Below are 26,137 nucleotides of genomic sequence, written 5' to 3'. Positions count from 1 at the left end.
GAATAAAAGTACCTCATACCTGCGGTAGCCTAGTGGCTAAGAGTGTTGGGCCAGTAACTGAAAGGTCGCTGGTTTGAATCCCTGAGCTGGCAAGGTAGAAAAAAATCTGATGTTCTTCCCTTGAGCAAGGCAGTTAACCCTGAATAACAACTGCTCCCCAGGCACTGATGATATGGATGTCAATTAAGGCAGCCCCCCAACACCTCTCTGATTCAGAGGTTAAATGCAGAAGACACATTTTGGTTGAATGCATTCAGTTGTGCAACTGACTTAGTTATCCCCTTTCCCTTGAAATATGGTGGTGCTTCTTTGATGTTATGGGGCTATTTTGCTTTCACTGGTCCTGGGGCCCTGGTTAAGCATCATCAACTTGGGTGGCTAAATAAAAACACCCGCAGGCCTCCAGTTGGGCAACCCTGGTGTAAAATAATATAATTTCACTTAAAAAAAATATATGTATATATACTTTTTTGCTAATCTTTACAAGGTTACCAATAATTATGAACCTGATTGTACATACATAATAATAATAGAGATTGTGGTTTGACTGTATTTTAGAATAGCACATACATGGTGCTGACCTGTAACTGTTGTAAGTGTAGAGCTAATACATGTACTAGACTTACACACAACTGTTAAAAGTCAACACACTGTATGTGTATTTAAAGCCCTACGTGTTATTATGTATTTGACCTGCTGAGATAGGACATATGTGTAATGAACACGATGGGAGACAGCGAGCTGGTTTTAAGCGCAGCGGGTGTTTATTGCAAAGAACCACAGGAGGAGGCAGGTAGCTGGGTCCAGGGGCAGGCAGAAGGTCATACACAGGGGTCCAAAAGGGCAACAGTACAGGCAGGGAAAAGGCTAGTTGTCCGGGAGATCAGGAAATAGGTAGATTACAGGAAATCCGATAGTGAGTCGGGCAAAAACTATCATACAAGGGAGGAGTAAATCACGGCAAAACAAATAATACCTCACAGTGATGGGGGCAAAGAACTGAACAAAATAATGTGTAATAATGACATACAGGTGTGTGAACAGGTGATTAGAATTCAGGTGATTGGGATCTGGAGAGTGAGCTGCGTTCAGGGGATCTAGGTTTTTGAGAGTGGGTTGGAAGCAGACATTACAATATGATCTTTACAATACGTTCTGTCTAGGCCTAGTAATGTATTTTAGTTGGTACCCCCCCCCCCCCCCCCCCCCCATCGCTATGTTCTATTAAATATAGTTATTTTCTCTGGGTTAAAGTACAACAGTACACATTTATTGAAGAAGATTTTAGAAAACATACTTACAATGCATTACAGCTCAAACACCTTAAAATCTAAATTCAACAATCCCAAAAATATATTGAACATTTGATAGTAAAATATTAGAATAATAACTAGAATAAGTACACATGATTATCTAAATGAGGACATTATTTTAGCTCACAGTTATACTTTTTACAATGGTAAACGATTTTGTGAAAATGGTAAGCAGTCTCAATCTTCAGACTCGGTTTGAAATAGCTTCATATGGGTACAGTAGATCTTCAGATGGACTAACCTTTTATGCAATTAAGCATTCAGTTATAGTGCAACAATAAGCCCCATCTAATTTCAAAGCATTCTTCTACCCTCTATTTTTTGTACACTTCTACATTTCCTCCAATGGTATCTGCTCTGAAACTCATTTTAATGACCATCAAAATGACAAGATTTGTTTTTGTCGTGATTGTTCACGATACAATTGTATGGCACAGTTTATTGTAATTATTTTCTTACACTCGATTTCATTCCAGTTTGTGCAACCAAGGCCAACATTGATAGACACCAGCAAGAGTCATGATCAGGTGCTATTAGGACCACCAGGCATACAGTATTAGAGAATGGGCACTTCAGTTCATGTTCTCCAGCAGGTAGTACGATTTAAAAAAAACAGATCACTAGAATGGATATTCCCATTCAAGTCAATGTTCCGTGATGGGTGGACCAGCTGCCATATTGAATGTACCCACCATCTTTTTCTATGGGTAGTTAGAAATAGTGTCCCTCAGTGAGAGTTATCTTATACAGTCTATGCTTGTTGTGCTTTTCACTCCCAGGCCTGGCTTGGTTCAGCTCATTGACAGTAAGACAATTGAGAACATTAAAAACGTAACACCTCTAAAGATCTTTAAAATCGTCTGTGTGCATCTGTGGTTTTATCCTTTCATCTCTCAGTCAATTCATCCACCCACAACCTTCAATTGACACATAAATGAATCCATCCGCACAACCAACAGTCTGCACAGCAATCTATTCATCCATTCATCCCATCCACCCCCCTACCTGACAGTCAACACACCAATCTATCTATCTGTGCAATCAATCAACAGGAACTTCACACAGGCCAATGTCTTTTCACTGTTGACCTGCTCTTAGTGTCTCTAAGAGTCTCTAAGATTACGTTCTAAATGGTACCCTCTCTGCCCAAAAGTAGTGCACATAGGGAACAGGTGACCATTTCAAAGGCATCCCAAATATTTGCTATTATGGCCAATATCTCCAGTTGGCCCTGTCTGTCCCCTCTCTCTGTCCCATTAAAGGTGGTATCAGAGCAATAAAGGGCCTTTTGTTTCTTGATGCACAGTCAGCACCAGGAGAAGGAACGTCCCACCATTTCAAAGAACAGGCGGTTGGGTTCTTTGAAGTATCGGCAGAGCTTCCTGAAGGCCCGGGAGCTGAGAGGAGCGTGGGGCCTCCCCTTGGACTCATCCAGACACTTGTCATGGCCCCCAGCAGAGAGGAGACAGTAGAAACCTTTAGTTGTGTTGAAGTAGAAGTTGGAGGGAGTGATGCGGGGCAGCAGGTCCAGGAACCTATAGATCATTTATTTATTTAATTTAACTAGGCAAGTCAGTTAAGAACAAATTCTTATTTACGATGATGGCCTACTACAATGACGGCCTACATTAGATGAGATTAGATTAAAAACTTTAATCTCCTCAATGAGGCAACTGAATAGCATCTTACACAATATAAGTTACATACAAAAGTAACAGGTGGGCCATGAAAGGATCTTCTCTTGGAGGCCATTTTTTATTCAGGCCAATGGGAAGATGGCGGAAATGGATGTTCTGTTCGAAACTGATGGCGGGTCGGATAAAGATGAGAGTGAGAATGAGTGGGCTACAGTCATGAAAAAGAAAGGAAACAAAATAAGTAAAGTTGTGATGGAAGCTAAGACGTTTCATGGGTGCATTGGGTGAGGTGGCGTTGGTGGCAGCCGCAAATTCTGGTTTTAGTTAGATTTTTTTGTGTGTCCGTGGAACATACTTTGCGCCTCAAAAATATTTTGGAATGCAGTTTTGTGTATGGATTTACGAAGCAGGGCGCCTGTCTCTGGGGTTGCTCATGAAGTGGATGCAGATGATATACCTGAGGAAGTAGATTAAGTGATTTGTGCATGATGACTGACCTGTGTGGCGAATGGAGTAAGGAAACTCACTTCGTCCATATTATAATGTCTCTTCCTTCTCATGTAAAGCTAGGCTTTATGAAATATCCTTTAAGAGCTGTTGTTCTTAAGCTCCTCCAGTGTAATAAATGCAAAAGATTTGGGCATGTCTCAAGTGTATGCAGATAGGGGGGAAAAAAATTGTGTGCCAGCTGAGGTTATATGCTGCAACTGTGGTGGCCACAGGAGTTTGGTGGCACCTTATTTGGGGAGGATGGGCTCGTGGTAATGGCTGGAGAGGAATAAGTGGAATGGTATCAAATACATCAAACACATGGTTTGATGCCATTCCATTTGCTCAGTTCCAGCCATTATTAAGAGCCGTCCTCCCTTCAGGAGCCTCCACTGGTGGTGGCGAACATATGCCCTAGTCCCTGGATTGCGCTGTTATGGTGAAGGAGACAGAGGTGGGGAGAATAAGGGCTGTCCAGCTTGTCTCCTATCTGGAGGTGGAGAAAAGAGTTGAAGGAGCGAGTGGCGTTGAAGATGCAATGGTAATTGAGACTGCACCAGTGAATGTTTCTCGGCAATCAAGGGATCCTGATATATAACATGTAGATAAGGTGGACTTTGCAGCATTTATTGCAGTGGTCATAAACTGCACAGCACAAACAAAGAAGAAATCAGACAACATTTGAATTATCGTGCAGCAGTATGCTTTTTGGGACGCAGTGAGTTTACAGCCGAGGCATTGCAAGAAATCTTGTCAAAGGATGCTCCGCCCTCACATGCCCCTCAGCCTGTGTAGGGCCATGTGATGTTATTTTTTTTGTCTGTTTTTGTTTGTTTACATGATATTGTTTTTATCCCCCTTTAATACAATGGATATTTTTTCTATAGTTTACCACCTGTACAGTAGGTGGCGGCATGCACCTCTAACGTGTGTTTGTGGACTGCCAAAATAACATATAAGATGAATAAGAAGAAGACTGCTAGTTCTGGGTCCTTTCAATGAACTTCCAGTTCGTTGTGTTTGGGGTGCTCATCTCTGTGAATTTTACCAACAATAGACATGAGGCTAAATGTATTCAAAACGCACGGTTGGTTAAATATGTAGGCTACAAGTTAAAGTGCGTGGTGATAAAGTGTAACTTAGGCCATTTTATTCAAGTATAAGCCTGTGTCCCAAATTGTACCCTATTTCCTATATAGTGTAGTATTTTTGACTAGCCATCCCATATGGAATGTCATGTTGAACAACAAAGGAGCTGATTGACTGACTATCCTTTGAAAATGTCTGCTGTGGCTTTGGCTACCTAGCATCTCCATCCCTGGATTGAGGTATGTTTTCCTGAGCTATATCTCATGCCGGCTCCATGGTTTCCTGGGCAGCCTGCCATTCCGACCTTACAGGGAAGATGATCAGTGATCGTAAGGTCAGAATCTTATAATGTCTACTTTTGACCAGAGGGTGTGTTTTTGGAACACACCCAAAAATTACATTAGGTATAACATTACCTCTCCGCCCTCCGGAGCTCTGGGAAGGGGTCTCTGATGAGGGCCTCTCCGTCCACCACATGGACCTGCTCCCTGGGGAAGACTTCCAGCCAGCGGTCCAGGTGTTGGTGGTACAGACTCCTCTGCAGGGCTTTGTAGGCCGGGTCAATGTGGCCCTGGCGGAGCAGCAGCTCTTCTACAATAGAATACATGAAATAGAGTAGAATGTAATATAATATTTAGAGCAGAAATGTATATTGTCTTTGCTTTTTCCTAACTCTTGGCACACATATAGGTTAAGAGGAACAGGATCTGAGGTATGGAGCACTGGATGGATTTACATTTTTGTTGTTAACTGCATTTCTCAAGTGAATGATGGTGGTGGTAGTAATGATCTGACACAAGCAGCCCCCAATTATCTATCGCCTGGGACTTGAACTAGCAACCTTTCGGTTACTGGGTCACCACTCTAACCTCGGTGCAACTTACCTAGAGACTTGTAGGGCTTGTGGCGGGTCACCCTATTATGGAGAACCTGGGTGTAGTCGGAGACGAGGCGCTCAGCGGGGTCCCGGACGATCAGCAGGAGTCGGACAGCAGGGTTCATCTCCCAGACCCGCTGAGGGACCTGGGGAGAGGAAAAGTAGCCAGGGGTTTTCTCCACCGTCACTTGCCCAGGCAGGGTGAAGGGCATCTGGGCACGATACCACGCCAGCCCACGCCGGTAGTGCTCTTCCACATTGAAGTAGTGCACCTAAAAAGAAAGTATGTAGGGTTGTTTAATACTTTACCCCCCCCAAAATTTTTTTTTTTACTTCAGTAAAGTCTGCATTCTAGGATTTTATCTTGTTCTTTCATTCTGTTATGCTGCATGACTATTTTCATACCATTATGTTAAAGCTTTGAGAGTAGTCTATTGTGTGAAAGTGCTTTACAATTTAAGTTGAGATGGTCATGATGATGTTTCTATTTATCATTACCTCAGCCTTGGCCACCTCTACGTCCGGATGGAGGTTGAGCATCTCCAGAAGGGCCCTGGTGCCACCTTTACGCACGCCGATGATGATGGCTCCAGGTAGTCGCTGCTTGGTGGCATTACGAGAGGGGGAGGATGAGGGGGAAGAATAGCCGGCAACTCTGAGCACCCGTAGACAGACACATAGCTGGGTCTGCAGCAGGAGGAGAACCAGCAGGGCTAGGAGAACAGTCCACAGCATGGTGGACTATGGGCTCTGGAGGTGGGAGGGTGAGGAGGGGGAGGTACACACACACAGGTACAGGAAGATACCCACAGGCTGTGGGGCTGGGGCGAGGAGGAGGGTGGGGGTAGGGGATCCTAGGTGAAATGGGTTCAGGATCCAGGGGTCTTCAGTGAAGAGCCTGCAAATGAAGAGTTATTTTCCACTGTCAAAAGCAGTTTTAAATATCTGAGTTCATATTTTAGGTCATATAAATGAGCTACATTTAGGGTAGAGAACTCATGAAGACTGGAACTTCTTGTCTGTATTAGGGTTTCAAAGCTACCAGTAATTTAGAAAGTCACTGGAACCTTCAGTGATTTTGGCAATTAACAGAAAATCAATGGCAATCTATTGTAACTTTGATCATTTATATTTTAATAACTGTATTCATATATTATAAATGTATTATATCTGTGTCCATGTGTCCATTAGTTTCTAGTATATAGGCCATATTGTTAAATACAAAATAGCCCAATTAATGAAAAACGATTCTAGTGAACAATGGCATTATTTCGAATGAACTAAAATCCTTGAAAGATACCAGCCCTAATGCGTATTGTCCCTGCACGTGTCAAACTCAGTTTCGCCTCTGGGGAGCAATATTGTTAATTAAATCATTAATTGAAAGAAAAAAAACAAAGTATTTGGTTCAATGTCAAATGGTAAAAGTAGGCTAATGTTCAAGTTCAATTTGTTTTTTAATAACCATATGGAAGTGATGGACACTGAACTATGTGGATGTGGACTAACATCAGAGAATGAACAGTTCCACACAATTTAGATGATACGTCTCCATTTTATTAATCTGGTGGAATAAGTAGGGTATCTCTCAGTCCTGGCGTGGGTGGTTCTGTCTGTCACTTGTCCTCAACAGACAGGCAACCAGTCACAGAAGGAGGACTTGTAGAGAGCGATTGCAAAGTCAAGGCACCATGATGACATAGGTTGTTGCTGTGTCTGTGTTCACCAGGCTTTAACATCACTACACAGCGGTGTCAATACATGTAACATGATCCTTCCTCTGACATTGTCTCTCTGTTTCTATTGTTGTTGTTGTGTTCAGGCCAGCCTGATGGGGCTGAGTTATTTATTCACTCACTTGTTGTGTGTGTGTGTGTGGGGGGGGGGGGGGGGGGGGGGTTGTGCAGTCCTGGAGAAGAACCTCGTCAGTGTTCGGTTCCTGTGTTCCTTTTTAATTGCACCTTAGGGGAATGTTGTTGCTCCAGCCGCCCCGAGAGTTTGTCTAGTCTCCCTGCTTGGTGTCTCTTTTGTCATCATTACCTTCATCAAGTCAGCTATCAAGGCTGAAGGGTTTGTCTAGTCTCCCTGCTCTGTGTCTCTTTTGTCATCATTACCTTCATCAAGTCAGCTATCAAGGCCGAAGAGTTTGTCTAGTCTCCCTGCTCGGTGTCTCTTTTGTCATCATTACCTTCATCAAGTCAGCTATCAAGGCCGAAGAGTTTGTCTAGTCTCCCTGCTCGGTGTCTCTTTTGTCATCATTACCTTCATCAAGTCAGCTATCAAGGCTGAAGGGTTTGTCTAGTCTCCCTGCTCTGTGTCTCTTTTGTCATCATTACCTTCATCAAGTCAGCTATCAAGGCCGAAGAGTTTGTCTAGTCTCCCTGCTCGGTGTCTCTTTTGTCATCATTACCTTCATCAAGTCAGCTATCAAGGCCGAAGAGTTTGTCTAGTCTCCCTGCTCGGTGTCTCTTTTGTCATCATTACCTTCATCAACTCAGCTATCAAGGCTGAAGGGTTTGTCTAGTCTCCCTGCTCTGTGTCTCTTTTGTCATCATTACCTTCATCAAGTCAGCTATCAAGGCCGAAGAGTTTGTCTAGTCTCCCTGCTCGGTGTCTCTTTTGTCATCATTACCTTCATCAAGTCAGCTATCAAGGCTGAAGGGTTTGTCTAGTCTCCCTGCTCTGTGTCTCTTTTGTCATCATTACCTTCATCAAGTCAGCTATCAAGGCCGAAGAGTTTGTCTAGTCTCCCTGCTCGGTGTCTCTTTTGTCATCATTACCTTCATTAAGTCAGCTATCAAGGCCGAAGAGTTTGTCTAGTCTCCCTGCTCGGTGTCTCTTTTGTCATCATTACCTTCATCAAGTCAGCTATCAAGGCTGAAGGGTTTGTCTAGTCTCCCTGCTCGGTGTCTCTTTTGTCATCATTACCTTCATCAAGTCAGCTATCAAGGCCGAAGAGTTTGTCTAGTCTCCCTGCTCGGTGTCTCTTTTGTCATCATTACCTTCATCAAGTCAGCTATCAAGGCTGAAGGGTTTGTCTAGTCTCCCTGCTCGGTGTCTCTTTTGTCATCATTACCTTCATCAAGTCAGCTATCAAGGCCGAAGAGTTTGTCTAGTCTCCCTGCTCGGTGTCTCTTTTGTCATCATTACCTTCATCAAGTCAGCTATCAAGGCTGAAGGGTTTGTCTAGTCTCCCTGCTCGGTGTCTCTTTTGTCATCATTACCTTCATCAAGTCAGCTATCAAGGCTGAAGGGTTTGTCTAGTCTCCCTGCTCGGTGTCTCTTTTGTCATCATTACCTTCATCAAGTCAGCTATCAAGGCCGAAGAGTTTGTCTAGTCTCCCTGCTCTGTGTCTCTTTTGTCATCATTACCTTCATCAAGTCAGCTATCAAGGCCGAAGAGTTTGTCTAGTCTCCCTGCTCGGTGTCTCTTTTGTCATCATTACCTTCATCAAGTCAGCTATCAAGGCTGAAGGGTTTGTCCTGGTGTTTCGTTTAGTTTGTCTTTGAAGAATTTACTCTGAAAGTGGTGGCTACTGGCTAGTATTTTTCTATAATGTATGATATTACAGTTTTTTTCAATCTCGTTGGTGAAATTTCACAAGTAACAAGTAACTCGCGTAGAGTTATCAAAACAAATCAAAACAGATCATCAAAATGGCTCGTGTTTCAAAACGAACACATTCACAAAGTCATTTTTTCACTGCATCAAATCACTCTTTGGATTTGGATACATATTCAATCTAAGTATCTGCTTTTCAAAATGTAATATTCACTTTACTTTTGATATGATTTTCTTGTCATTTGATAACAATATAATTAACTATTACTTAAACAAACTGCTCAAAACTGATAACTAATGAAGCAAAAACATGTAGTGCCTAGTTACCCCTATAGTTTGATAACTGCTGAACACTGAACACTGTAATATTGTTTACCTCATAAATGTAGCAATTTGACATCAATATATGTTGGAAATCATATATGGATAAAGCTGTAAATACTACATGATTCTCCATCAGTCAGTGTGCTTCAATGGGACAAAGTGGAAAGAATCACTATGTGCTACCATTAGCAATGATGGTGTAGTGTACAATGCACTGCTGAAATGGGTTACCTGGGTTCTATATAACAATATATTCCACTCATTATCTACATTTCATTGATACACTGTAAGCTGATCAATTTCAAGCAGAGTTGACAAATCATGTAAAAAGGCGATCTTGTTCAATGTTGCCACAAAGTTGGAAGCACAGAATCATCTAGAACGGTGTACATTTTGGGGATCTTTTTATTTCAGCGATCTTGTGCATGTTGCTTTTATATTTTCGTTCAGTATATATTGAAATTATGTAGAAAAAACGTTGATTCAACCATCGTGTCCCAGTGGGAAGTTGGTGCATGCTTCCCGTGTGTGAGTGTGTGTGTCCTGTGACTCCCTGGTATGTTGGAGTATACAGTATCCCTCCTGTCGAGACGCAGCGCATTCAGCTTGACTTCCACTCTGCTAATTTGTATTTGTATTTATTATGGATCCTCATTAGCAGCTACTCTTCCTGGGGTCCAGCAAAATGAAGGCAATTTATACAATTTTAAAAACATTGCAATACATTCACAGATTTCAACACCCCCCTGTATGCCCTAAGGCCCCTACTCCACCACTACCACATATCCACAGTACTAAATCCATGTGTATGTGTATGTATACCATCGTGTGTTAATGTGTATGCATGCGTCTGTGCCTATGTTTCTGTTGCTTCACATTCCCCACTGTTCCATAAGGTGTTTTTTTCTATTTTTGAAGTCTAATTTTACTGCTTGCATCAGTTACTTGATGTGGAATAGAGTTCCATGTAGTCATGACTCTCTGTAGTACTGTGTGCCTCCCATAGTCTGTTCTGCACTTGGGAACTGTGAAGAGGGACTTGTCTTGTGGGGTATGCATGGGTGTCTGAGCTGTGGGCCAGTAGTTTAGACAGACAGCTCTCTGCATTCAACATGTCAATATGTCTCATGAGTAATGATGAAGTCAATCTCTCCTCCACTTTGAGCCAGGAGACATTGACATGCATATTTTTAATATTAGCTCTCGGTGTACATCCAAGGGCCAGCATTGCTGCCTTTTTTGTGGCACCTGACCACACGACGGAACAGTAGTCAAGGTGCGACAAAACTAGGACCTGTAGGACCTGCCTTGTTGACAGTGTTGTTAAGAAGGCAGAGCAGTGCTTTATTATGGACATACTTCTCCCCATCTTAGCTACTATTGTATCAATATGTTTTGACCATGACAGTTTACAATCAAGTGTTACTCGAAGCAGTTTAGTCATCTCAACTTGCTCAATTTCCACGTTATTTATTACAAAATTTAGTTGAGGATTAGGGTTTAGTGAATGTTTTGTCCCAAGTACATTGCTTTTAGTTTTAGAAATATTTAGTTTTAGAAATACTTATTCCTTGCCACCCACTCTGAAACTAACTGCAACTCTTTGTTAAGTGTTGCAGTCATTTCAGTTGTTGTAGTAGTTGACGTGTATAGTGTTGCGTCAACCGCATACATAGACACTCTGGCTTTACTCAAAGTCAGTGGCATGTCGTTAGTAAAAATTGAAAAAAGCAAGGGACCTAAACAGCTACCCTGGGGAATTCCTGATTGTACCTGGATTATGTTTGAGAGGCTTCCATTAAAGAACACCCTCTGTGTTCTTTTAGACAAGTAACTCTTTATCCACATTATAGCAAGGGGTGTAAAGCCGAAACACATACGTTTTTCCAGCAGCAGACTATGATCGATAATGTCAAAAGCGGCACTGAAGTCTAACAAGACAGCACCCACGATAATTTTATCACCAATTTATCCTAGCCTGTCATCAGTCATTTGTGTAAGTGCTGTGCTTGTTGAGTGCCCTTCCCTAGAAGCATGCTGAAAGTCTGTTGTCAATTTATTTCCTGTCAAATAGCATTGTATCTGGTAAAACACAATTTTTTCCAGAAGTTTACTAAGGGTTGGTAACTGGCTGATTGGTCGGCTATTTGAGCCAGTAAAGGGGGTTTTACTATTCTTTGGTAGTGGAATTTCTTTAGCTTCCCTCCAGTCCTGAGGGCACACACTTTCTAGTAGGCTATTGAAGATGTGGCAAATAGGAATATCGTCTGCAATTATCCTCAGTTTTTTTCCATACAGATTGTCAGACCCCGGTGGCTTGTCATTGTTGATAGACAACAATAATTTTTTCACCTCTTCCATCCTGACAATTCTTGTTTTTCATAATTTGGTCAGATATACTTGGATGTGTAGTGTCAGCGTTTGTTGCTGGCATATCATCCCTAAGTTTGCTTATCTTGCCAATGAAAAAGTAATTGAAGGAGTTGGAAATATCAATGGGCTTTGTGATGAATGCGCCATCTGATTCAATGAATGATGGAGCCGAGTAGGCTTTTTTTCACCAAAATGTCATTTAAGGTGCCCCAAAGCTTTTTACTATCATTCTTTATATAATTGATCTTTGTTTCATAGTATAGTTGATTTTTATTTAGTTTAGTCACATGATTTCTTAATTTGCAGTACGTTTGCCAATCAGTTGGGTTGCCAGACTTATTTGCCATACATTTCTCTTCATCCCTCCCATACAATTTTTCAATTCCTCATCAATCCAAGGGGATTTAACAGTTTTACAGTCATTTTCTTAATGGGTGCATGCTTATTAGTAACTCGAATAAGCAATTTCATAAATGTGTCATGTGCAGCGTCTGGTTGCTCCTCATTACACACCATAGACCAGCAAATATTTTTCACATCATCAACATATGAATCACAACAAAATGTATTGTATGACCTCGTATACACTATTATAGGCCCAGCCTTTGGAACTTTGGTTTTCCTAGATATGGCTAATACATTGTGATCACTACATCCTTTGGATTTGGATACTGCTTTAAAGCAAATCTCTGCAGCATTAGTAACGATGTGATCAATGCATGTTGATGATTTAATTCCTGTGCTTGTTTGTAACTACCCTGGTCGGTTGACTGATAACCTGAACCAGGTTGCAGGCACTGGTTACAGTTCAAAGTTTTTTCTTGTGTGGGCAGCTTGATGATAGCAAGTCAATATTTAATTAAATCACCCAGAAAATATACTTCTCTGTTGATATTACATACATTATCAAGTATTTCACACATATTCTCCAGATACTGACTGTTAGTACTTGGTGGTCTATAGCAGCTTCCCACAAGAACAGGCTTTAGGTGAGACAGATTAACCTGTAGCCATATTACGTCAACAGTCTCTGAGCTTTACAGGAATGTGGTTCTGAATATTGGCCAGAACACCGCCTCCGTTGGCATTTCTGTCTTTTCGGTAGATGTTACAACCATGTATTGCTACCACTGTATCATCAAAGGTATTCAGAGAGTTTCAGAGATGTCATCTGTTACAAGCAAGTTATTGACTTCATGGACCTTGTTTCTCAAGCTGCATATATGGGCTATTTTTATCAGTTTTCTGGGATGCTTGATTGTTTTTAATGCTTTACTGGGAAGAGTATCAGAAGTAGACTTACTCATGTAATTTAGTTTGGAGCAGGGTGCAGGGCTGCACAAAGTGGTCTTCCTACTAGGGCACACCGCCTCAGTGCTAACAGTGTAACTCTGGTTCATAGGCTCATGATTACTGCATACACTAGCTGTAGGATAAACAGAAGTATTCGGTGCAATTAGGGTCACATAAATTAAGTGACTTACATTGTGTTTGCCAATGCCCCTAGGATCTTGTACATTTGATGCAGCATTATGATGACTCATTGTCACAATGGTAGGTCATTAACTGAGCTGGCCTTGGATCATTGACCAGTCGAATGAACCCTCTCTCTCGCTCTCTCTTTACAAAAGCCATTTTATAAATTATTATTATTCTCGTTCCCCATTTCGCTATATTCTCCTCTTTCTCTTTCAACATTTTTCTCTCTCCCCTCTCCTTTTTGTCCTATATCCCTATATATATCTCTCACATGAAGATGCAGACATGAATATAATACATGATAGCTGAGGAATTACCCTAAAGGCTATGGTAACGCACACAGAAACCTCTTATCTACTCATCAATGACTCATTCTACAATCCCACGTTGCATCACACTCAGTTCCCTGAAATGTTCTAATCGCACAACTTTTAAATAAAAAATAAAAAAACTATTTCGGTAAGAATAGAGTGGCAGAAACTTGCTTTGGGAACAGTCCGAAACACAGTACATCATGAATGTTCTCGCTCTTATCACAACACTGGCAGAGACGGCTGATATGAGAGGAGTTCAGAGGTAGTATGTGTATGCACATCCAGTTACTTTTAGATACTTGGTATGAAGGGTCAAGTCATGAAAAAAGGACACTTATCATATTAATAGTGGACCTTACAGTAATGAGTGATTGGGGAGGGATTGGTGTTTCATTATAGAGTCAGAGGAGGGCCTCTAGCCCAGGCAGATCCCGGTGCTAGGCACATGTCTTTTATTTGTTTATCCCAAACCTTAACCCTTAACCAGAATGAATGACTGCCTCAACTTAACCTTCAAAAATCTATGTTTTACCTCCCGTGGACAAACGTTGAATTCTGAAGTCAATTTCACAATTTTGTGAGGTCTTGTTGCTCATGCCAGCTTTTAGTTCAGCTCTGTTCAATAGGAGAGCTTCTCTCCCACTAGCAGACAGCAGGCTACTCCTTGTGACTCCAATTTGGCACCATGCAAAAACCACAACAACAAGGCTTAGATTGTCCATGGTGAGTGGGGCTGTGAGAGTTCCACATGGACTAACAGTATTTCTAGGCTGAGAGAGGAAACTTTAATGAATCCAATTATTTGTGAAATATAGATGTAATATACTGTCACACCCTGATCTGTTTCACCTGTCTTTGTGCTTGTCTCCACCCCCCTCCAGGTGTCACCATCTTCCCCATTATCCCCTGTTTATTTATACCTGTGTTCTCTGTTTGTCTGCTGCTAGTTCGTTTTGTTTCGCGAAACCTACCAGCATTTGTTCCCTTGCTCCTGTTTTCTAGTCCTTCCCGGTTTTGACCTTTCTGCCTGCCCTGACCCTGACCCTGAGGCTGCCTGCCGTTCTGTACCTTGCCCCACCTCAATGGATTATTGACCCCTACCTGCCCTGACCCTGAGCCTGCCTGCCGTTCTGTACCTTGCCCCACCTAAATGGATTATTGACCCCTGCCTGCCCTGACCCTGAGACTGCCTGCCGTTCTGTACCTTGCCCACCTCACTGGATTATTGACCCCTACCTGCCCTGACCCTGAGACTGCCTGCCGTTCTGTACCTTGCCCCACCTCACTGGATTATTGACCCCTACCTGCCCTGACCCTGAGACTGCCTGCCGTTCCGGACCTTGCCCCACATCACTGGATTATTAACCCCTGCCAGCCCTGACCCTGAGCCTGCCTGCCGTTCTGTACCTTGCCCCACCTCAATGGATTATTGACCCCTACCTGCCCTGACCCTGAGACTGCCTGCCGTTCTGTACCTTGCCCCACCTCACTGGATTATTGACCCCTACCTGCCCTGACCCTGAGACTGCCTGCCGTTCCGGACCTTTTGCACCCTCTCTGGATTACCGACCTCTGCCTGCCTTTGACCTGTCGTTTGCCTGCCCCTGTACTATAAATATACTTGTTGTTTTTTCGACACTGTTTGCATCTGGCTCATACCTGAAAACTGATAATATACTATATAATATAGCAGTGCTTATTCTGTTTTCTCTTTCTCATCTTGCTTTTTCTTGGCTAGTTTATGGGTGTGTGGATTTTGTTAGTTTGAATATTGCATGGTTTGGTGAGCTGCTTCTTACTTTGTATCTCAATCTGCATGTGTTTACTCTGTGTGTGTGTATATGAACACACGTCTCTGTTTGCCGTTCTGTGCCTTAGAACTATCTTTTGGTGGGTGCTGGTATTTGTGGTTGGGGGTGTCGGGGATTATCCTGCACAGAGGGACAGAGGGAGGGATGGAGGGAAGGCGGGTAGGGATGGAGGGGACAGATGTAGTCTGTGTGTGTGTGTGTGTGTGTGTGTGTGTGTGTGTGTGTGTGTGTGTGTGTGTGTGTGTGTGTTCTCAGCGGGAGTGTGTGTGTAACGCAGGCAATGAGATTGGCCCTAGTAGGGGGTGGCATGGTGAAATCCAGTTGATTGCCAGCCTAGCCATATCACCAAGGCTGTTGGACAGTAGATAAAGTCTCTCTATGTCTTTCTCTCTGTTTCTCTGTTTATGTCTGTTTCTTTCTCTGTATTTCTTACTGTCTCCTCTCCATTTGTTTCTCTGTTGCTCTCTCGGTCTCCTCCTTTCTCTCTCTCGGTCTCCTCCTTTCTCTCTCCCGGTCTACCCCTTTTTCTCTCTCGGTCTCCTCCTTTCTCTTTCTCAGAGAGTGGCGCTCGCAACACCAGGGTCGCGGGTTCAATTCCCGCTGGGGCCACCCTTCTGAAAAATGCATGCAAGTCGCTTCGGATAAAACAGTCAGCCAAATGGCATATATTACTACTGTGAATGTGTTATCATTCTTTCAGACAACTATCACAACAAACCAAACCATATTATTCAATATAATGTATTTGCACACACACATGACAAAGAAAATATTCATAATAGTCTCATTATATTTGCATTCCATGTGTGGATAGACAAAAATCATCCAAGGGAGATCTATAAACAAATTCAACAAGGACACGAGAGAGACAAATCTGTCATACTCACTGCATGAGTTTGGGACTACTTCAAAAATGTTCTTGCTATTCCATGAACTAGCTACCACAACGAAGCTAGCTTTCACAACAAAGACAGAACATTTTAAGCTGTAGTCAAATGTAGGATCTGGAATACTTTCTAATTGTATGACCTGACTAGGTAAACATTCGTGTTTCCTGTTCACTTCACATTGTCAGGAACAACTCCTGTCACAGGCAAGCTACCCTTTCTGGGGAAGATCTGTGTGTGCGACTTTTCAGAATGCGGCTGGGGGAATGTGTCTATATGACAACGTCTGTTTCATTGACAGACTGGTCACAACCTTGAGGAGTAAGACTAATGATGTCTTCTTGAGCCCATGCAGCATCTGAATTTGTTATAGTATTTGTGTGTGTTTGTGTGCCAAAAAGGCACTCCTAAAGCCTTAAGAAGCCCCTCGGCGTGTACTCCTCCTTTACATGAACAGGCTTAAGTTTGAACATCAGATCTCGTTCTTCAGAAGAATGAGGGTTGAAAAGAGAGGGAGGGGGGAAAGGGAGAGAGACGTTCTGGAGATAACGCCTGTTATCGGGGTCCAGAAAGTCTCTGTTTCCCTGCCCCCTCTCTTTCACACTCCTTCTCCCTCTTGCTCTTTCTGTCTCTCTCCCCTTCTCTCCAGCAAAGACACTGACCGCAGAAATATGCCCACCGATCCCCGACTGGGTTTCAAATTAGACTCTTTACAAAAACTCCACACCAGCCGCCAAACCCTCTCCCCCCTCACACACACACCCCCCACCCCAGACACACTTTTCTCCCCCTCCCCAGCCATTCGCGCTTTAAGATCTGGGTCAATCGTATCAAACACTCAAAAGAGCTCTCTATAGTCTGTGTGTGTATGGCGCATTGATAATGAGGATGGTGATGTGTGTATGTGTGTGTATGTGTCAGAGAGATGGGCAGGGGGTGTCTGGGTTAAAAACAGGGTGTTTCGGGGGAGTGTATATGTGTTTGTAAAAGAAATTGTGTGTGTGTGTGTGTGTGTGTGTGTGTGTGTGTGTGTTTGGGATCTAATTAAAGATGCCTCTGGCATGCAAGTGTGTCTGGGCGCAGGCGTTGGCATACACCCCATGCTAATGTCTGGAGTGTGAGTTTACTGTTCATGGCAGTCTGGCACAGGGCAGTGCAAGCGTGTGTGTGTGCATGTGTGTGTGTTAACATGGCAGCCTGTGCCATTTAGATTTGGATAGGTTAAAACAGACAGTCAGAAAGAGAAAGATAACAGGCTGCCTGTCAGTCTGTTTAGCTGCACCAGAAGGTCCCAGGGTACAGTCTAGTGTAGTGTGGAGCGCTGACTCCTGATGCTGAATCACACACATAGTTACATGCACAGATGTAGGCTTGAAACAAATGTACAGAGGTAGCTAAGAGCGTACAGAGGTAGCTAAGAGCCCACAGAGGTAGTTAAGAGCCCACAGAGGTAGCTAAGAGCCCACAGAGGTAGCTAAGAGCCCACAGAGGTAGCTAAGAGCGTACAGAGGTAGCTAAGAGCCCACAGAGGTAGCTAAGAGCCCACAGAGGTAGCTAAGAGCGTACAGAGGTAGCTAAGAGCCCACAGAGGTAGCTAAGAGCCCACAGAGGTAGCTAAGAGCCCACAGAGGTAGCTAAGAGCGTACAGAGGTAGCTAAGAGCGCACAGAGGTAGCTAAGAGCCCACAGAGGTAGCTAAGAGCCCACAGAGGTAGCTAAGAGCCCACAGAGGTAGCTAAGAGCGTACAGAGGTAGCTAAGAGCCCACAGAGGTAGCTAAGAGCCCACAGAGGTAGCTAAGAGCGTACAGAGGTAGCTAAGAGCCCACAGAGGTAGCTAAGAGCCCACAGAGGTAGCTAAGAGCCCACAGAGGTAGCTAAGAGCGCACAGAGGTAGTTAAGAGCCCACAGAGGTAGCTAAGAGCCCACAGAGGTAGCTAAGAGCCCACAGAGGTAGCTAAGAGCGTACAGAGGTAGCTAAGAGCCCACAGAGGTAGCTAAGAGCCCACAGAGGTAGCTAAGAGCGTACAGAGGTAGCTAAGAGCCCACAGAGGTAGCTAAGAGCCCACAGAGGTAGCTAAGAGCCCACAGAGGTAGCTAAGAGCGTACAGAGGTAGCTAAGAGCGCACAGAGGTAGCTAAGAGCCCACAGAGGTAGCTAAGAGCGCACAGAGGTAGCTAAGAGCGCACAGAGGTAGCTAAGAGCGCACAGATGCATACAGGCACCTCCCTTCACCCACATATCAGCCAACCAATACACACACGTGTGCACGCACACACTCAAACACACAACTCCCCACCCCCCCTCACGCACACACCCTTGTTTACATGCTCACAGTCCAATGTAGCACATATGTTGGTTTTCACACAGTAACGTACTGTAGCTCTGACAGCCTGCTGTCACTATCTGGCACATTACATCACAGTGGATATAAACAACCAGGTTTGACATGTGGATCACTGATGGAGTGAAAGCAGGATACGGGGACTACTCTCACTTCCTCTTTTACTCCTCTTTCTCATTAAGCCGTGATGGATCTTGTGTGCTTGTGTAGCTCCTGGTACCAAACTACAGTCACTCATTTCACTGGCTGTTTGTTGTCAAGAGAAAGTCAATTCTGATCTGTCTGTGTGTGTGTGTGTGTGTGTGTGGGTCCACCGAGAGTCTCTGTCCACCGAGAGTCTGTGACAGAGTCAATTAGGATCTATGTGTGTGGGCAGGGTGTGTGTACATCTGTGTACTGTACTGTATATGAGCAAGGGTGTGTGTATGTGGTTTGGGGGATGTGCGTATGGGTGTTTGGAATGGGGGCAAGTAGACATATGGGGGAGGTCTGTCTGGTCAATATCATTATGGGCTAGTGAACAGTGGTGGAAAGTACTCAAGTAAAAACACTTTAAGGTACTACTTAAGTATTTTTGGGGGGGTATCTGTACTTTACTTTACTATTTATACATTTATTACATTTCGAATTCTTAGCAGGACAGGAAAATGCTCCAATTCACACACTGCCTCTGATCTGGCCGAAGCACTAAACAGAAATGCTTCACCTGTAAATTATGAGTGTTGGAGTGTGACCCTGGCTATCTGTAAATAATTAAAAAAACAATACAATTGTGTCGTCTGGTTTGCATAATATAAGGAATGTGAAATTATTTATACTTTTATTTGTCCTTTTGATACTTAAGTATATTTAAACCAAATACTTTTAGACTTTTACTCAATCGGTATTTTATTGGGTGACTTTCACTTTCTATTAAGGTATTGGGTACTTTTCCCACCAATGTGGGTCCTGAACTCTGCCTATCTAGATTTAATATGGGAAGAGGGTACAGAAGAGATGAAGACAGGAGGAGAGAGGGAAAGAGGGAGAGAAATAAAGAAAGAGAAATAGTAAATAAGATGATAGTGGCGGCAGGTAGCCTAGTGGTTAGAACGTTGGGCAAGTTATCGAAAGGTTGCTGGATCGAATCCCTGAGCTGACAAGGTAAAAATCTCTTGTTCTGCCTTTGAACGAGGCAGTTAACCCACTGTTCCCCGGTAGGCTGTTATTGTAAATGAGAATTTGTTCGTAACTGACTTGCCTGGTTAAATAAAATAAAAACATTTACCTTAAGGTGAAGAGCAAAAGGAGAGAAGGACCTAAAATCATTCTTTGTAACCCTCTCACCTGGGACCATGAGACTAAGATTGAGAGATGAAGGAAGGGGGAGAGAGAGGAACTGACAAAGAAAGAGGATTGGTAGAAGTAATATACCCGGCTGGGTATGGCCGCAACGCTCCAGCGCCATCCATTTTCAGGGCTAGTTGATTCGGCAGGTGAGATGAAAAGGGACGAGGGTGGCTCTTTCTTTCTTTCTTTCTTTCTTTCTTTCTTGTCTTTCTTGTCTTTCTTGTCTGTCTGTCTGTCTGTCTGTCTCTCTCTTTCTGTGTCCTCCTCGCTTGCTGTCCTTCTCTCTGTCCCTCGTATTCTCATAGTGGTTCTCTGTGACATATCTAATAGCCTGTGTGCCTCTGTGCTGTATACCCCACTGCTTCTCCAGGCTGACACTCTCACACACACACACACACACACACACACACACACACACACACACACTGAGACGAGGGGGGCGGAGGTGGAAACATTAGAACATCAGGGTTTTAGCAGGGGGGTTTTGATTGACCAAGCACTTAAGACTATTACCATCGCCCTCCTCACCCTCTTGCTCACCACCCTCTCACCCTACCTCTCCGCCCTTCCTCTCCCCATACCCCAAGTCCTCAGGCTCTCATTGTGACTGGAAATTAATGAGTGCGATCCTCAGTCCCTCCCTCATCCCTCACTCCCACCTTGGGCTTTCAGCTTAAACCCATCCTATGGTGTTTTCACCATCAAGGTCAAACCAATGCCATGTACAGTAGTACAGTATTGCCCAACAGAGATTTGCCAATGTCACTGTCTGGTGTCCTTGGTCTGATTTTAGGGGACAGACAGTTTACAGTTGTACAAACTGAGAAATATGATACAAATTGGATTGATTGGATTTGATTGATTGACACAACAGCATGGAAGTTCTTTCAGTCAGTGGGTGTGTTATAGGACTTGGTCTTTAGAGTCCAGTCCTATATTGGCATTTCCTCTCCGATGCCCTTTTCCCTCCAGCCTTCCACCCTACTACCCTTCTCCCCTGACCCTAATCCTACCCAGGGGCTTCATGACCACACAGACTAGGCCCACCCAAACAGCTCACCCAGAGCTCCCTGTCCTGACTTTCTGCCCCACTTTATCCCACTTTATCTTAACCACTGCCCAGCAACCCCAAAGAGCTAACCCCAGACCCAAAGAGCCAGACCTAGCCCAACCCCAGAAACACAGTCTGTGTGTCCATCCGTCCGTCTGTCTGTTGGTGTCTGTGTAATGTGGGACCTCTCCTGCTCCCTCCATCTGGTGGTCAGTGGGTGGTCCTGTCACCTCTCCTTAAACCAACTGGAGTGTGATGGTCTAGCAAACACTGACTCTGTCTCCACAAAGATGAGTGTGTGCGTGCGTGCGTGCGTGCGTGCGTGCGTGCGTGTGTGTGTCTATGATGAGCTGAGGTCATTGTGCACTTGTGCCACCCGTACTGTAAGGTGAGAGGATCTTTGCCCCAACTCTAACTGACATGGTGGAGGACTGCCAGATGAATGAACTTTCTCCCCGAGCTCCTGTAAACACACACTGTTAGCACTCAGCTAAATACACACTCACTTAGTCAAATAACACTCCGCTAGATGACCTCAACATTATCAACAGTTGGCTATTTCTGGTGAGAAAATATACTGGGAAAGGTATTGTCGATTCTATCGATTTACAGTGTAAAGTAAACAAACACTTCCCGTCCCCCCTCCCACTGTAACTTTTTGGAGTGTGTAGCCGTAGCATGCGCCTCATTGCCCTCCAGAGGACACGCTCTCTGCTCATAAATAATGTCCATGTATTATTCACAGCTGCTTTGCAAGCTCCCCCTGCTAATGCCTCCTAATGTGCCCAAACACACAGTTTCCACACAGCCTGGCCTGCACTCACACACTCACAGGGCCAGGTGACACAGTGACGGACAGAGACCCCTTAGACAGTGCAGGCCAGTGCACAGGGAGGCTGGGCGACTTTCTCTCTCTCTCTCTCTCTCTCTCTCTCTCTCTCTCTCTCTCTGTCTCTCACACTATCTCTCTCATGTATGTAATTATAACCACTGAAGCACACTGTATAAACTGTCTGTCCTCTCTCTCTTTTACTCTCGCTCTCTCTTTCTCTTGTTTATGTATATCTCTCTCACTCTCTCTGTTTATCTTTGTACCTCTCCCCCTCATCACCTATCTCTTCATTGTCCCTCTAACATTTTTTTGTCATTTAGCAGACGCTCTTATCCAGAGCGATTTACAGGATCAATTAGGGGGTTCTTCAACGATCTGAGACGCTAGGCACCCTCTCTATAGCTTCCATATCTCCATGTCAACAGCAGCTTTATCAATATGGGTTCAATCAATTTTCCCACACATGCATCATAGTTTCTGACTGAGCATTGACTCAGTTAGCTTGAGGACACAGTGTGTCAAAGCCAGGGTACGGTATTACGACAGAGTAAACCTCATCCATATGTAACAGTGCCTTTGTGACTCTGCTTAGGAGGTGAATGCACTCTGAATGAACAGAGGTTTTAATGTACAGTACACCAGGGCACACTCTGTATGATAAAAATAACTATTTTTCAAAGTACAGTACTATGTGATTTTTTTTACATGACTTTCTAAGACAGCTGAAACAAAGTAATGGTACCACTATTGACGTAGTAAAAGGTTTATCCCTGAATCGGTCATAATGCACTCTTGACCCGGCCATGTGGGGATTTTGTTTTGATGAGCCACAGGATGTCTTGATAAAGATAAAGCCACAACTCCTCACATCACATGGTGCTGTTGTCCCGGTTAGTGACTGATTCAGAGACAGAGGCTCTATTCACTCTGATGACCATGTCTCTCACCCTCTCTATCGCTCCCCCTCTCTCTATCTCGCCCCCTCCCTATCACTCCCCCTCTACGTCACTCCCTCCCTTTATCGCTCCCTCCGTATCTCTCGGACCACATCTACACTTTCCAAACATTACAAAGGTCAAACATTGTTTGGTTAGTTTTACTTTTACTCCTTTGGCTGGTGGTTTCCTCAAGCTTGCTGGAAATGGGAAGGGGAAATCTGAAAATATACATTTTGTGGGTTCATTTTAAATTAGCATAAAAAGAGAATGGCAAAACCCCCTACTTTGGCAATTGATTTACAATGAATCTTGAATGAGTTCGAGAGGTTGGTTGGCTTACTCACAACATGATTGATACGACAGGATCAAGAACATAATATTCACATACTGAATCAGACTGTTGTGGTTGGTTTTCACTACCCTGGAGTTGTGAACTACCGCTAGTACAGTGACTGTCACACATGCCAGATTAGTGAGAGAGGTTGGCTTACAACATGACGGATATGACTATCATGAGTATGATGTTCAGAGTCCAAGGCAGTTGTGGTTTATACTTCGCTGGAGTTGTGATTCACGATGGGTGTGTAATATATGCAGCCCACAACACATGCTGTGTGTCCACCACTGCCTGTCTATCCACATACCACAAGTTCTCCACTAGCTGTTGCTTAAAAGACCATATCATAAATCTCTCTCTCTCTCTGTGAGCATCTATCTGTCCCCCCTCTCTCACTCTCTCTCTCTCTTCCTCTCTCTACCAGCATCTATATCTCGCACACTCACACACGCACGCACGCGCGCACGCACACACGCACACACCCACACACACACACCAAAGTGACATTCACAGACCACTCCCACTGGCCACCGACTTCAATTAATGTCACCATGTCATTGAATTTAGGATAACCCCTAGAGCCGATGTCTGGACCCCTGCAGAAATGTAATTTGCATAATAAAAAAATCCACATAACAATCTGTCTGTTTTAGCTACCAATATCAGTTTTTTTTACATGTATTTAACCACTTATTTTTGGTATTAAACAGACACTTCATGTCACGTTCTGACCTTTATTTCCGTTGTTTTGTATTTATTTAGTATGGTCAGGGCGTGAGTTGGGTGGGCAGTCTATGTTTGTTTTTCTATGTTTTGGGGCATTTCTATGTTTTCAGCCTAGTATGGTTCTCAATCAGAGGCAGGTGTCATTAGTTGTCTCTGATTGAGAATCATACTTAGGTAGCCTGGGTTGCACTGTTTGTTGGTGGGTGATTGTCTATGTTGATGGCTTGTTTCAGCGCAGCTCACATTAGCTTCACGGTTGTTATTTTGTTTACTGGTTTTGTATAGTTTTCAGTGTTCACTACTTTCTTTATTAAAGATTGGCCATGGACACTTACCACGCCGCGTATTGGTCCTCAGATCCTTTTCGCCTCTCCTCTTCAGATGAAGAGGAGGACGGCCGTGACACTTCAGAACAAACTTTTTGGGGACTGTCTATGTATGTTTCCATGTAGTGAATCTGTTATTCAATGCGTTTGTATGGACTAATAGCCAAATAAGGCCAAATAAAATTAATAGCCAATTAAGGCCAAATTAAACATCAAATATACACTACCTTTCAAAAGTTTGGGGTCACTTAGAAATGTCCTTGTTTTAAATTATTATTTTTTTTTTTTGTCCATTAAAATAACATCAAATTGATCAGAAATAGTGTCGACATTGTTAATGTTGTAAATGACTATTGTAGCTGGAAACTACTGATTTTTTATGGAATATATACATAGGCGTACAGAGGCCCATTATCAGCAACCATCACTCCTGTGTTCCAATGGCACGTTGTGTTAGCTAATACAAGTTTGCCTAGAAGAACAGCATCCCGGAGTCGCCTCTTCACTGTTGACGTTGTGAGGCGTCTGCTTCTCAAACTAGACACTCTAATGTACTTGTCCTCTTGCTCAGTTGTGCACGGGGGCCTCCCACTCCTCCTTCTATTCTGGTTAGAGACAGTTTGTGCTGTTCTGTGACGGGAGTAGTACACAGCTTTGTACAAGATCTTCAGTTTCTTGGCAATTTCTTGCATGGAATAGCCTTAATTTCTCAGAACAAGAATAGACTGATGAGTTTCAGACGGAAGTGCTTTGTTTCTGGCAATTTTGAGCCTGTGATTGAACCCACAAATGCTGATGCTCCAGATATTCAACTAGTCTAAAGAAGGCCAGTTTTATTGCTTCTTTAATCAGAAAAACAGTTTTCAGCTGTGCTAACATAATTGCAAAAGGGTTTTCTAATTATCAATTAGCTTTTTAAAATGATAAACTTGGATTAGCTAACACAATGTGCCACTGGAACACAGGAGTGAGGGTTGCTGATAATGGGCCTCTGTACGCCGATGTAGATATTCCATAAAAAAATCTGTCGTTTCAAGTTACAATAGTCAATTACAACATTAACAATGTCTACCCTGTATTTCTGATGTCATTTTAATGGACAAAAAATTTGATTTTCTTTTGAATGGTATTGTGTATATATCTTTTTTTATACTTCAAAGGATCTTAATATTAAAAGTGTGTGAAAAATTCAGTGTGTGAATAAGAGAGAGAGAGGTCTTACCTAAGTCACTGTGACACTGAACCTGTGTCTAGGGTTTCCGCTGTCTTCCTCCTGTTTTCCTCTTCTCTCAACTCCTCTGTGTCTGATCTCCTTTCAAAGCCTCTGAGAAAATCTAAGTGTTAGATAACTCAATGTTTTCCCTTTCTCCTCCTTTCTTTCCCTCCTTCCTTTTCTTCCTCTTTCCTCTTTGCTGTTTGTGGTGTGCTTGCCCCGCGTTACACTGAGGATATGTGTGTGTGTCTCTGCCTCTGTGTCAAAAAGAGTGAGTGAGTGAGTGAGAGTGTGGTGTTGAGTGTGATTCCGTTGAGTGTCAGAGCGACTGACAGAGAGAGAGAGAGCGACAGAGAGAGAGAGAGAGAGAGAGAGAGAGAGCGACAGAGAGAGAGAGACAGAGAGAGAGAGAGAGAGAGAGAGAGAGAGAGAGAGAGAGAGAGAGAGAGAGAGAGAGAGAGAGAGAGAGAGAGAGAGAGCGCAAAGCAAGCACAAACACATCGACCCCTTAGGGAAATCCCTCCTCCCTGTTCCACCTGCCCCCTGCTCTCTCTCCATCAACCCCTCTCTCCCATTCTTCTCTCTGATTTCGTTGTCTTTCACATACTTTCTCTGTCGATCTTTCATCCCAACACTTTGAAGGGACATAAGACTTAACATTTGAATCTTTCCCTCTTTTTTGTTACTATGCATATTTTGATGATTTCTTTCCAGCCATAACTATGCCTTAAGACGTTCTTAGACATATTTGTGAAGACATCTTGAGAGATCTTACTGTGAAGATATTTCTTGGGAAATGATGACGTGTCTTTAAAGCCTCAACGTTGTGTGTCATTCAAGATGTATCCAGACATCTAAAGATGAAGGTGAAGGCTGAGTATATAACAGC

General features: G+C 43.4%; 1 protein-coding gene across 1 annotated transcript; it reads right to left on the bottom strand.

Moving 5' to 3' along the window:
• Positions 1 to 1,248: 1,248 nt before the first annotated feature.
• On the bottom strand, positions 1,249 to 25,590 carry LOC110526036 (heparan sulfate glucosamine 3-O-sulfotransferase 1). The gene is made up of 5 exons (XM_021606627.2): positions 25,258 to 25,590; positions 5,904 to 6,303; positions 5,413 to 5,677; positions 4,945 to 5,119; positions 1,249 to 2,848 (listed from the first exon to the last, which is right to left on the bottom strand). Exons 2-5 carry the CDS (start codon positions 6,138 to 6,140, stop codon positions 2,620 to 2,622), a joined length of 906 nt encoding a protein of 301 aa, XP_021462302.1. The 5' UTR covers positions 6,141 to 6,303; positions 25,258 to 25,590; the 3' UTR covers positions 1,249 to 2,619.
• Between the last annotated feature and the right edge of the window lie 547 nt (positions 25,591 to 26,137).

The sequence above is a fragment of the Oncorhynchus mykiss genome, chromosome 6 (assembly GCF_013265735.2).
Source record: "Oncorhynchus mykiss isolate Arlee chromosome 6, USDA_OmykA_1.1, whole genome shotgun sequence".
Taxonomy (NCBI): Eukaryota; Metazoa; Chordata; class Actinopteri; order Salmoniformes; family Salmonidae; genus Oncorhynchus; species Oncorhynchus mykiss.
This window is presented reverse-complemented; position numbering and strand designations above follow the sequence as displayed.

Excerpts from the sequence above, each read along its gene's own strand:
- LOC110526036 (XM_021606627.2), bottom strand. The coding sequence starts at position 6,140 with ATGCTGTGGACTGTTCTCCTAGCCCTGCTGGTTCTCCTCCTGCTGCAG. Across the intron at positions 5,678-5,903 it reads TAGAGGTGGCCAAGGCTGAG|GTGCACTACTTCAATGTGGA; the intron begins GTAATGATAAAT and ends CTTTCTTTTTAG. Across the intron at positions 2,849-4,944 it reads GAGCTCCGGAGGGCGGAGAG|GTTCCTGGACCTGCTGCCCC; the intron begins GTAATGTTATAC and ends AATGATCTATAG.